The 11,955-nt window shown below is 56.0% G+C and overlaps 1 protein-coding gene across 4 annotated transcripts in view; it reads left to right on the top strand.

The window, feature by feature from the left end:
• The first annotated feature begins 531 nt into the window (after positions 1-531).
• Positions 532-11,955, top strand: part of MAST1 (microtubule associated serine/threonine kinase 1) — a 29,066-nt gene continuing 17,642 nt past the window's right edge. Inside the window, exons 1-7 of one of the 4 annotated variants that reach the window (XM_042249854.2) lie at positions 532-591; positions 4,602-4,633; positions 6,644-6,732; positions 7,203-7,278; positions 9,446-9,524; positions 11,586-11,746; positions 11,866-11,941. In XM_042249854.2, the coding sequence (XP_042105788.1) occupies positions 553-591; positions 4,602-4,633; positions 6,644-6,732; positions 7,203-7,278; positions 9,446-9,524; positions 11,586-11,746; positions 11,866-11,941 (552 nt within the window). In that variant the 5' untranslated portion in view covers positions 532-552. Of the gene's footprint in view, positions 592-4,601; positions 4,634-4,853; positions 4,971-6,643; positions 6,733-7,094; positions 7,279-9,445; positions 9,525-10,169; positions 11,178-11,585; positions 11,747-11,865; positions 11,942-11,955 lie in introns of those variants that run through there. The other 3 variants (XM_027969549.3, XM_042249855.1, XM_042249856.2) reach the window with 3 other exon arrangements.

Raw genomic sequence — 11,955 nt, 5'->3', positions numbered from 1 at the left:
GGAAGTGTCACCTCTCAGAGACCATCTGTTTCAGAAATGATTCTCAGGGTGAAAGGAGTTCCTGATTGGAGAGGACCTCCCTGCGGGGACTACCTCCCCGTGGGAATGTGTCTCTCTGAGGGGATCACTGCGGGGAGGGAGTTGTCTGCATAGGGAATGTATCTTAGTGAGCTTGTCTCCCTTGGGGTGTTTCTTGCGTTGGGAGCCTACCCACGAGCATGTCTCTCCCCTGGCACGTCTTTCCTTACGGGGGTCTCACGGTAGCTTGACTTCACTGGGGGCATCTGGAGGCTCCTCCCCCACGCTTACCCCCTTTCCCCCTGCGCGGGCAGCCTCGGCCAAGGCCGGGCTCGGGCGCCCAGACGCAGTGACGGTGCCGGGTCCGCCCCACTTTGCTCCGCCCCCGCCACCTCCCTCCGGTCCCCCCCCCCCCGCCCCAGCCGCCGCCGCCGCGGTCCCCGCGGCTTCTCACTCCCTCCCGCCTCCCGCCTCCCGCCGCTACCGCCGCCTCCCACCTCCCTCCCGGGGGCCGAAGCCGCTGCCGCCGCCGCCATGGACGATTCCGGCCTGATTCGTCGCCGGAGGCTGCAGGTATGCGGCGGCCCCGGGTGGATGGGAAGGGGTCGGCACCCCGGGGCGGAGCCCGGCAGGAGGCGGGAGAACTTGACGCCGGGGTGGGCCCAGGCACCCCCTCCCACGGCCTCGGGAAGCTACCCGGGGGGAACGAGGTGGCCGCGTCCCGCCGCGCTGGGGACCCCGCCCCTCAGGCTCTGCCCGGGGACCCAGGGATCTGACGGAGGGGCCTGCAGCCTAGCGCTCCCCCTCGAGAGTAGCCCAGGGGCGCCCGACCCTTCAGAGGAGATAGGGGGCTGGGACTGAGATCTTCGCCCTGGTGCTCGGCCAGGCTCGGGGTGAGGGGGTGCAGGGCAAAGTTATTGCCCCAGGGCTCGCGGCCCCCGGGGCTGCAGGCGCCGCAGCAGCGGTAAACATGTTTGTGTTGCAGCCTCGCCCCTCATTACCCTAGGAGTCCCTTTCTGAGTCATGGGGACCCCCTACGACCTGCACGCACCTGCTTGGCCACCGAGATTCTTCCTACTGCCCTAATTGGACAGGGATCTAGACAGTCTTCCTCCTCACCCTTGATTCCACCCCTCTTCACTACAACACTACCCTACCCCCGCCCCCACTCCGCGATCCTCAAGCCCAGCCCAGCTTGTGGGTGGGCGGGAGCGATTTTTAGCTCCTTGCAGCCTTAGATGTTGGTCTCCAGGCTGCGCAGGCGCAGGAAATGTGGGTCCACTGCACGGAGTGGGATACTGAGGCTTGCTGTGGAGTGTGGGGAACTCCCACCTCCTAGATGGGTGGGGATTCTGAAGTTGAGAAGGGTTCTATTTGGTCCGCAGCATGCACTTTTAAGGGTTAATATGGGGGTTTGGTGTTGCCTCCAAACTAACTCCAGAGTGAAAATTGATCAAAACTTCACCCTAAGGCCTGCCTGGCATCTGGTTCTTCTGAGTCTCCTTGACGCACAGCCCCGAGCTAGGTAATCTGGAAGAGTTTATGTAAAGCCTAGAATGAGCCCAGTCTCAGGCTGCATCCCTAGCCTGGAGTTTGGGATGAGGAGAGAATTCAAACCCTCACCCAGGGCCCTCTTCCACTTTTGGAAGGGGCCATTTCAGAGGGCAAGGACTTCTCAGGCGTCTGGATGATGCTGGAACCAGTCCTGAGTTTTAACCACAGCCCAGATGGACTCTTCAGGTCTTCCTCTGATTCCCTTCTTATCCCTGGGTTGGGTTAGGAGAATGGGTTCTAATACAAGGAAGGGAGATGCCGCGAAGACCGAACAAGTACTGAGGCAGCCAGATATGGTCCGTGCCCTCGGGTCCTGGAATAAAGGGGGAAAGGGGAGGAGCCTTCCTAGGGTGTTCCGCCCCCTGGGTCGGCGCCGACTCCCATTGGCTCAGTGCCACGCGGGATTTCGTTCTCCCCGCAAGACCACGCCCCTATCCCGGGATCCTCCCATTCACCCAACTATCCTTCCCAAAGCTTGTCTTGGCCGAGGTACTCCGCCGAGATCCTGCCCAAACCGCTTCCCTTCTGGCACGGTAAACCACTGTGCAGCCTGACTACACTCTCACACATTGGTGCAACCCCTTAGGAGCTGTCCCACAACTGTGGAGCGCCCAAGTTTCCCGCGTGTGAATTCGGATCGTACAGCAATCTAAGCTCAAATGCCCTTTCCGCAGGGCCCTCCTTTCTTTAATCCCAAGGAGATGCAGAATCCGCTGGGCAAAGCAGTTCTGTAACTGGCGATGGAAGTGGCCTCTATTTACACTGACACCAAGGTCCAAATCCTCTGCCTCTCCACATTTTCCCTTTCCTCGACACTAAAATGTTTAGGGATGCTTAGCAGATGGGGCTAGAGTCGAAAACTTTTCTAGGTAGCACTTAGAGCACCTAGAGCCCTGGGGCTCACCCTCATAGGCCACAGTGTCTCTGAGTTTTGAGTACCGGACTCCATGGCCAGAAAATCCAGATCTTGGTTTTGACTGGGCCATTGCAGTTGCCTGGCAAGGCTGGTCCAAGGGGCGGCTCATTCAAGCTAATTCTGCAAAGACAGAAGGAAAATCTGGTACAGAATTTTGGTCATCCCTGGCTCGGGATGGCAGAGCTACCAATCTGGACAGTGCGCCCTTTGACCCCAACTATCCATCTGTCCTCTGTACTTGGGACTGCGAGGTCCCTCTGGCTCATCTTCTGCCATACAGCATATACATCCACAATGTTCCTATGATCTAATATTTACTGAGCAATTACTATGTGTGCTAGGCAGCATACTAAGGTGCTAGGCACCTGCATCATCTGCAGAATCCTCTAGAAGGTATGAACTATTGGAAGGTCATTTGCCAAGGTTTTAAGTGGTAAAGCTGGGATTCAAACTCAGGACTTTCTGCTATCAGAGATCCTAGAAAGATCCTAGAACATTCCTCAATTCTCCCTGGTTGGTGGGCTTCAGTTGCGTTCGACTCCTTGAGACCTATGGACTGTAGCCCGCCAGACTCCTCTGTCCATGGGATTCTCCAGGCAGGAATACTGGAGTGGGTTGCTGTGCCCTTCTCCAGGGTATCTTCCCGACCTAGGGATCAAAAGCAGGTCTCCCACACTGTGGGCAGATTCTTTACTGTCTGTGCCACCAGGCAGATCCCTGGCTGGAGTCCCCACTAAAGAGGTTTTGAAACCCTCATCTGAATCTTTCTACTTGCAGCCCTACCCAGTCCCTTCTATTCACCATAGCCTGTGGACACAGAACTGGCTGGAAGACGATGTTGCTTCTCCCTTCTGTTCTTCAGTGCTCTCGGAAAAGGGTCCAAATCTCTAATTTCTGGTCCCAGTGGTGGCTTCCTGTGTGCTTGACAAACAGAATGCAAATGTCTTCTAATGTGGACAGAGCTAAAACCTACCCATGGTTATCATGTTTATCACTGCCATTACTGAAAAAGACTACCCAGCCATCACCTGATTTCCCCCTCCCTTTTTTTTTGTCCACCACATGGCATGTGGGATCTTAGTTCCCCGACCAGGGATTAAACCCGCATCTCCTGCAGTGGAAGTCTGGAGCCTTAACCACCTGACCACCAGGGAAGCCCCCTGATTCCATGTCAGATCTCAGTTTTGAGCCCTGCTAATGACCCCCACCCCAACTCTGTGAATCTGGTTGAGCGTGGGGTAGAGCTACTGAGATGCGGAGGGGTCATTCACTCATCCAGTCATTCAACCTTTCCTGCTTGAGCATGCCAAGTTTATTCCTGCCTCGAGGGCTTTGCAACTGCCTCTACTTGGAATGCTCTCTCCACAGATCCTCCCATGACTGACTTATTTTTTCAGCAACCAATTTAAAAGTCACCTCTACAGAGCAGCCCTCTGGCCCTCATGTTCCCCTCCTAGCCATTTCCCATCACATCACCTTGCTTAACTAAAAAAATAAAATAAAAATTATTTTATTTGGCTGCACCGGGTCTTAGTTGTGGAACATGGGATCTAGCTCTCTCTGGCCAGGGATGAAACCTGGGCCCCCTGCATTGGGAGGGTGGAGTCTTAGCCACTGGAACACCAGGGAAATTCCACCTTGCTTAATTTTATTCATAACATTTATTTCTGTCTAAAATTATTTCATTCACTTCTACATTAATGTTGTCTGCTTCTCTCCTTTAAATACTGGTCCCCAAAGGGCAGAAATTTTCATTTGGCTCATGTACTGCTGTGTCCCCAGTGCCTAGCTGCAAGGTCTGCCATACAGTAGGTGCTCAAGAAATGTTTTTCAGATAACGACTCCTGTTTCATTTGCACAAATACATATTGAGACGCCAACTCAGGAGTCCTATATGAGGCTCCTGCGCTGGTCTCTCGGGGTCAGGAGAGGAGTCACCCTGGAACTTTTTGCCCAGGACCCCATCCCTCAACCCAAGGCCGAGGTGCTGGTGACGATGTTGATGAAGGACCTGTCCCACCCGAATTCTATCCCTCCAAGGGGCTGACAGGGCTTTTGGGCAGTGGCTGTCGGTCCTCGCTGACCTCTATCCTTTTGCTCCTTTGCCTTCCAGAAAGATTTGCCCCTGCCCCGGAAAAGCAGCAGGTGAGCCCTGGGGGAGAGATGCGCGGGGCTGATGGCCCTTTCTCCAGCTTGGGTTGGGGTGCCAGGCGCGCGCGCGGGCGGGGCCAGGCGCGCTGGTGCCCAGCAGCGCCCCCTCCTGGCGGGCAGCGGCAGCAGGCCTTTCCCCTCCCCCGCCCTCCCCTGCCCGCTGCGGCTCCAGCCTCCGCCCCGCGCGCTTGCTCCCCGCGCCGCCGCTGCCGCTGCCGCACCTGCCACCATGTCGCCGCCGCCGGGTCATGTCTGACTCTCTCTGGATCGCGCTTTCCAATTTTTCGATGCCCTCCTTCCCTGGCGGCAGTATGTTCCGCCGGACCAAGAGGTAGACCCCCGATCCCTCAGACCCTGACCCGGCCCTTCCCCCAAAGCCGCCCTCCTGCTGCTGCTGCAGGGCGGGGCCGGGGATGCTGCACCCGGTCCAGCTGCGCCAGAGGTGCCCGCGCTGAGCCTTCCTGCCGGGGTTGAGGCTAAATGGGGGGCAGTGCGGGCCGAGACTGGGGGGGGGGGGAAACTGCACGCTAGAAAGGACCGCCGCAGGGGGAGGGGGCTGCGCCTGGTGGGGGATTGCCGCGCCTTTGTCTGCTGGTGCTGCGGGCTCCCGCAGCCGGAGGGCGAAAGTAGGGGAAGAAGGGGAGGGTGGGGGGCTTAGCACCCTCAGAACAATAGCCCTAGCCTGGCCTCCCCCCACCGCCATGCCGCGTGCTCTGGCCGCGCAAATATGCTCAGTCACTGCTCTGGGCGGGGGGTGAAGGGAGTTGGAGGGGCTGAAGGGTCCCTCTTTGGAAGCTGGGATCCTGAGGTGCAGAATGAAAGGGGGGGCTTTTATTATAGCCCAACCGCCCCTCCCAAAGAACACAGCCTCATATGAAAAATAGTGACACACAGCTTCACGCAGGACATGATGTCACACACACATACACACACAACAGCCCTAGTGTCCCAGATACACCCTGGAGTCGCCGCCAGTTCCCAGCCATACAGCGGCCATAGGTCAGAGGCATGCACAGACACACAGGGACACTCCCAAAATCACGCAGTCAAGTACATCTGCAGGCACAGTGCAGCGTACACCCAGGAAGACGTCACTTGTGTGGTGATACACACACACATCACTGTGCCCTCTGAGATGCACAGAGACACATATGTGGCAATGACATCTGTGCAATGTCACAATATACAATATCACCTAAGCATGTCACATGCTGTGCCGCACAGATGCCAGAATGACCCAGAGAGTCGGAGACACACACAGTGCCACAGGTTTTCACACATTTTCATCTGTGTCACACACGGTGGCATGCTCAGACGTGCCCAGTGTCGCAGGATGTTAACCTCACACACATATAGAGGTATATAATGTATCGCACACATATAGATGCCATACGTGGCCACACATGGTGAGTATCACGCTCGGACACAAGGACAGTGTCTCATACAGACTCAGACCTCTACACAGAAGTATAGACGCAGCAGAAATCATGCATGAGGCACACTTACAGCCCGCAGTGGCACATCTAGTCACGGACAAGTGGCTAGACAGACTGCCAGACAGACACACAAAGCCACAGGTCACGTCACACAAGATAAACTCAAGGACTGTCACACATGATGTCACACTCGAGTGGTTCCAGGGCTGAACTCACACAGCCGGTGCCACGCCTGGATCCACACAGCACATGTCACGCAAAGACCCAAAGACACGGAGACACGAGAATCTCCATTGGCATCGCGTGGGCATGACTGTCACCCCATACATGGTCACACGTGATCCGTCCACACCAGGAGGCTTGCACCAACAACACATCACATGTGCATCCTCTCCCATACACAGTCCCCCACTGCCTCCTCCTCTGAGCAGTCCTTTGGGGGCACATTCGAGCACCCACTCGGTTGGGAGACAGGTGGGAGGGATCTGAGATGGGAAGGTGATGGGTCGAACCCTCAGATTCACTGGGCTACGGCCTGGTCCGGCTCCCTGCCTCGCCTTCCCCGCAGCTGCCGCACCAGTAACCGGAAAAGCCTCATCCTGACCAGCACTTCGCCCACGCTGCCGCGACCCCACTCCCCTCTGCCAGGACACCTGGGTAAGACAGGTGATGGGTTTGCGGCCAGACTAGCGGAGGCGGGGCCATAGGAGAGGAGTGTGTCCACCCACAGGAAGGGTGGCCCAGAGTCTGGACACAGGACCTGGACTGGACAAGGGGCGGGGCCATCCTGTGTGGGCTCGGCGGTTCCGCAAAGGGACGGGCGTTTGTGTGCGGAGGCCCAGGAGGAGCTTGTTTGGAAAGGGGATGGGGCAGAAAGGAGGAGCCATCCTTAAGGGGCGGGGCTCCCCAGAAAAAGGCGGGATCGACCCGGGGAGGGGCTGGGCTGACTTGGCAGCCGAAACATTTTGGGGGGAGGGGCCACAGCTAAGGGAAGTGGCCCACTCATCACGGCTGAGATTAGACTAGGGAGGAGACAAGCTGCTGTTTGGAACCCGCTTTGAGGATCAGGAGGGCTGATGGGGTTGCCTCCCACGCCAGGCCTGAAGATCCCCCTCTTTCTGCTACAGGTAGCAGCCCCCTGGACAGCCCCCGCAACTTCTCCCCCAACACCCCAGCCCATTTCTCCTTTGCCTCTTCCCGAAGGTGAGTCCCTCTCCCCAGGGCCCCAGAACCCTGGCCATACCCTCCCCAGCCACCGTCTGGGCCACCATCTGTTCCCCTCATCACTGCCTCTGAGTCAGAGCCTGAGGGACCGGCAGAGTGCCCCCAAAGTCCTGGCGGGAACAGGCGCCCAGTATTAGGGGCGGGACCACAAGAAGGCGGGGCCAGTCGCCTGGTCGGAATGGGGAAGGGGTGGGGCTTCTATTGCCGCAGAGCGAAAGCGCTTGCGCTATGGTCCTGGGGTCTTAGTCTCCCAAGCCTGGCTCTCCAGGCCAGGCGTTCCCATAGTAACAGGACAGGGTAGCAGGGATGAAGTGCGCAAGCTCAGACTGCTTGCTACCCATCGAAAGACTAGGTCCATGATGTGGGGGAGGGCGCCTAGGGGATTGCCCCCGAAGACCCAAGAGGAGGAATCTCAGATTTCCCCCCGTAGGTCCTGTGGGTTTCTGGAGTGTCCCTGAGATGAATTTTCTGAGGCGCTTTGGCAAAATCGGGAGAGGAAGAGAGAATCTTTGATTTTTGAGGGGGAAACGTTTAGGATTCACCAGGGTGTTTTGCAGATCTTTTTTTCATCGAAATTTATTCATTCTACAAACGTCTGAACAGCTACTGTGTTCTGGGAACTGGGGTATGGGGTGAACCGCATCCCTTCTGTACCCTCAGAGTTGAGTTTGGGCAGGCAACACAGATCACTGCAAAGGCTGGTGACAGTTGTGGTGGGGGGGAGCCACAGGAGACTGTGGGGACAAAGGGTGGCTCCTTTGGGAGGGTGGGGGTTTCCCGTCGACCATGGAATTCAGCTGAGGGCAATGGGGAGTCAGAAAAGGGTTCCAATATTGGACCGGATGTGGTCACCTTCATGGAGGGTGAGCTGAGCCAGGACACTGCCTGAGGAGAGGAGTCCAGTGCATGGGAGTGTGTGTCCCTGTGAAGGTGCGATCTGTGTGCTGATGTGGATGTGTGTGTGTTTGTGAGGTCATGAATACATGAGGCAGCCCACACCTGCACATGGATCCATGGGTGTGAGAGTGAACGTGTGTGACTGTGTACTGGTAGGGTTGTAAATGTGTGTGTGAATAGCTGAGGAGACATGTACCTCCATGCGTGACTCCATGTGAATGTGTAATTTGTGTGGGAGTGTGAATGAGTGTGTAGCTCTGGGAGAATTTGAAGGTGTGACTGAGTGCGTGAGGGTGTCTTCAATGTGTGTCATGTTAATGTGACAGGCTAGAGTGTGTGGGGGAGTGTGTCTGCATATGTCAGAGTGTGAGTACCAGGTCTTTCTGTTTGTGTCTTTGTGAGTATATGTCACATTTTGCACGTGTGATTGTGTGTTAGCCTGGAAACGTGGGATATTTGGGTCCACAAACGGGACAGCGAGGGGCTGCCCTGGTGGCTCAGATGGTAAAAGATCTGCCTGCAGTGCAGGAGACCCAGATTCAATCCCTGGGTCGGGAAGATCCCCTGGAGAAGAGAATGGCAACCCACTCCAGTATTCTTGCCCAGAGAATCCCATGGACAGAGGAGCCTGGCGGGCTACAGCCCATGGGGCTGCAAAGAGTTGGACATGACTGAAGTGACTTAGTGCGCGCACACACACACACACACATACACAAGCTAGTGAACGCCTGTGAGTATCTATGCTGAAGAATCATGTGGTGTGAACGTGTGTGACTTTCAGTGTGTGAACTCAACCGTACTAGTACAGGATTGGAAGTGGCCACAAGACTGATCGTGTCTATGGGGTCCCGTGTCAGTGCGCACGTGCTTATGAGGAAGGGAACTTTCTTCTCTGAAAAGACTCAAATGATCTTCCTCTGAGAATTTTCTCAGAGGGAATCCTCTAGGGGTCATCTTTTGGGGTCCCTCTGGGATGATTTTCTTGAGTGGACTTTTTACTTTGGGGGCTTGTTTGGCTTGAGGATGAGGGTCATGGGAAGGAGCAGAGGAGACTGATCTTTGCTCCAGGTCCTGGGTGCCTGGCTGGTAGATTTCCTCTTTACCTCCTTAACCCTGAGGGCCTTCAGGGATCTCAGAGCATAGATGTATCCTCCCAACCCTGGCCGTGGTCAGAGGCTTCTCTCACACCTTGAGGCGTGGGGGGACTGATGGGGCCTGGCAGCCTCTGAGCAAGTTGGCTGGTTTCCAGGGCGGACGGACGCCGTTGGTCTCTGGCTTCACTCCCTTCGTCTGGCTATGGCACCAACACACCCAGCTCCACTGTCTCGGTGAGTGTGGCAGGCAGGGCCGGTGGGTGGGAGCTGCAGAGGGCCTACTGGACTGGCTTTAGTAAGAGCTTTGGGTTTCTCTAGTTTTCCAAAGGTGTCACCTGTCCATCTCTTCATGTTCCAACTCTCTTCCAAGGTCCTGTTCTCCACCTTCAATGTATCTTTTCGGGGATCCTACTCACTGTGGACTCAGTTTACAGATAAATGACATTAAGGCTCACGTGTTAAGCCACTTGGCCAAGTGTCCGCAGCTGTCTAGGGCCAGGCCACATCCTTCACCTGGAACCATTTGCTCATCCACCGCAATACGCAAAGTCTCTCTCTCCATCTGCCTCCTTTCAGACCTGTCTCTCTGGTTCGCTTGTCTATACATTGATATGATGCTCAGCAGACATTTCTCACATGACTTTCATGTGGCAGGTGGGGCTCTACAAGCTGGACCAGGGCCCAAAGATTCACAGAGCCCTCATGGGAGGAGTCAGATATGTAAGATGGCATTCACAACTTGGGATGCTGGAGTGGGCAGAGCTGTGATGAGGGTAGCATAAGGCAAGGTGAGGACAGCAGAGGGGAGGCACCTGACTACGCTGGAGGGAGGGTCAAGGAAGGTTTCCTGGAAGAGGTGGCATTGAAGCCAAGACAAGGTATCAGCAGGGGTTTGGCAGATGGAAGAAGGGAGGGAAGAGTGTTCCAGGAAGGGGGAACAGCATGTGCAAACTCTTAGCAGCAACAGAGAACTTCACACACTGGGGAAGTTGAAAATAGCCTGTGTGAATGGAGCTTTAGGTTGGAGGTGACACAAGCAGCAACATTCATGCTGTGGCTTCTTAGCCTGGGTGGCAAGGTGGATTTTATTCTAAATGTGGTGGGAAGCCAGAGAAAGTTTTTTTAGTCTGAACTATTAATATTTGAAATTATGATTCTGAATGTCAAATATTGGGCTTCCCCAGAGGCTTGGCAATAAAGAATCTGCCTGCAGTGTTGGAGATGCAATTCATCCCTGGGACAGGAAGATCCCCTGGAGGAGGGCACAGCAACCCACTCCAGTATTCTTGCCTGGAGAATCCCAAAGACAGAGGAGCCAGGTGGCTACAGTCCATAGGGTCACAAAGAGTCAGACACGACTGAAGTGACCTAGCACATAGGCACGCATGTCATAGATTATGTCATGCGCTGAGAAGATTATTTTAATAGGTAATGATGGGATGGGGAGTTTTAAGCAGGAAAGTGAGTGATGTCATGTGGAAATATATGATTCTGCCAGCAGAATCAGGTGTCTGTCCTTGTGTTTCTCCACTGATGTCTGGGTCTGTGATTGCCCCAACTGCATGCCATGCCCGGACCAGGGACTAAGCAGAACCAAGTTCCTGCTCTGGAGGAGCCGAAAGTAATAGCAAATAAGTCATAAGATATACAGTAGTAAGTCAGGAGACAAGAAGTCAGCAAGAAGGGAGGTGGGGAAACTAGAGAGAATGATGGGTGTGGTCAGAGGAGGATGCCTAAAATGTGACTTTAAAGCGAAGACTTGGAGGAGTGATCCATAGTAGACGTGGGAGAGACAGAGGGAACAGTCAGTGCAAAGGCCTGGAAGCAGGACTGTGCCTTGCTTGTTCAAAGACCGTCAAGGAGGCCTGCGCAGCGGGAGCAGAGCAGGTTGGCTGTGTGTGTGTGGGGTGGGGGGCGGGGTGGCGAGAGTGGGAGGAGGTGGTGGCAGACAGGGTTAGATCTTGCAAGACCTTGTGGGCTGTGGAGAGGGCTTAGGCATTCACCAGGGGTAAGGTGGGAGCCATGGAGAGTTCTGAACAGAGGAGGCGTATGTGACTTGACTTGGGTTTTCACAGGCTCTCTCGGGCCACACTCATGCCTGTGTCCCTGCTCCCCTGTCTGTCGCCAGGAATCCCAGGCTGAGCCTTGGGATCCAAGGATCATAAGCCAGGTCCAGATTCTGGCCTTGCTCAGTGGCCCGCCAGCCGCGGGAGTCCCAGGCCAGGGTCCCGAGCTGTGGGGGGACCGTGTGGGGGGACCGTGGTGACCTGACCCCGGCCCTGCCCCTCCCCCCAGTCTTCCTGCTCCTCCCAGGAGCGTCTGCACCAGCTGCCCTACCAGCCCACCGTGGACGAGCTCCATTTCCTCTCCAAACATTTCGGCAGCACCGAGAGCATCACAGACGAGGATGGCGGCCGCCGCTCTCCTGCCGTGCGGCCTCGCTCGCGGAGTCTCAGGTGGGTCTGCCTCCCCCTCCATGAACAACCTGGTGGGTCTGGAGGCTGGTGCCCTGCGAGACGCTCGTCTGCAGTTTGGGAGGGAAGGGGCTGGACGCAATGGGCTTCTTTCTCCGCAGTCCCGGGCGATCCCCCTCCTCCTACGACAACGAAATCGTGATGATGAACCATGTCTACAAGGAGAGGTTCCCGAAGGTGAGGCGGGGCCG

This window comes from Ovis aries, chromosome 5 (genome assembly GCF_016772045.2).
Source record: "Ovis aries strain OAR_USU_Benz2616 breed Rambouillet chromosome 5, ARS-UI_Ramb_v3.0, whole genome shotgun sequence".
NCBI lineage: Eukaryota > Metazoa > Chordata > Mammalia > Artiodactyla > Bovidae > Ovis > Ovis aries.
This window is presented reverse-complemented; position numbering and strand designations above follow the sequence as displayed.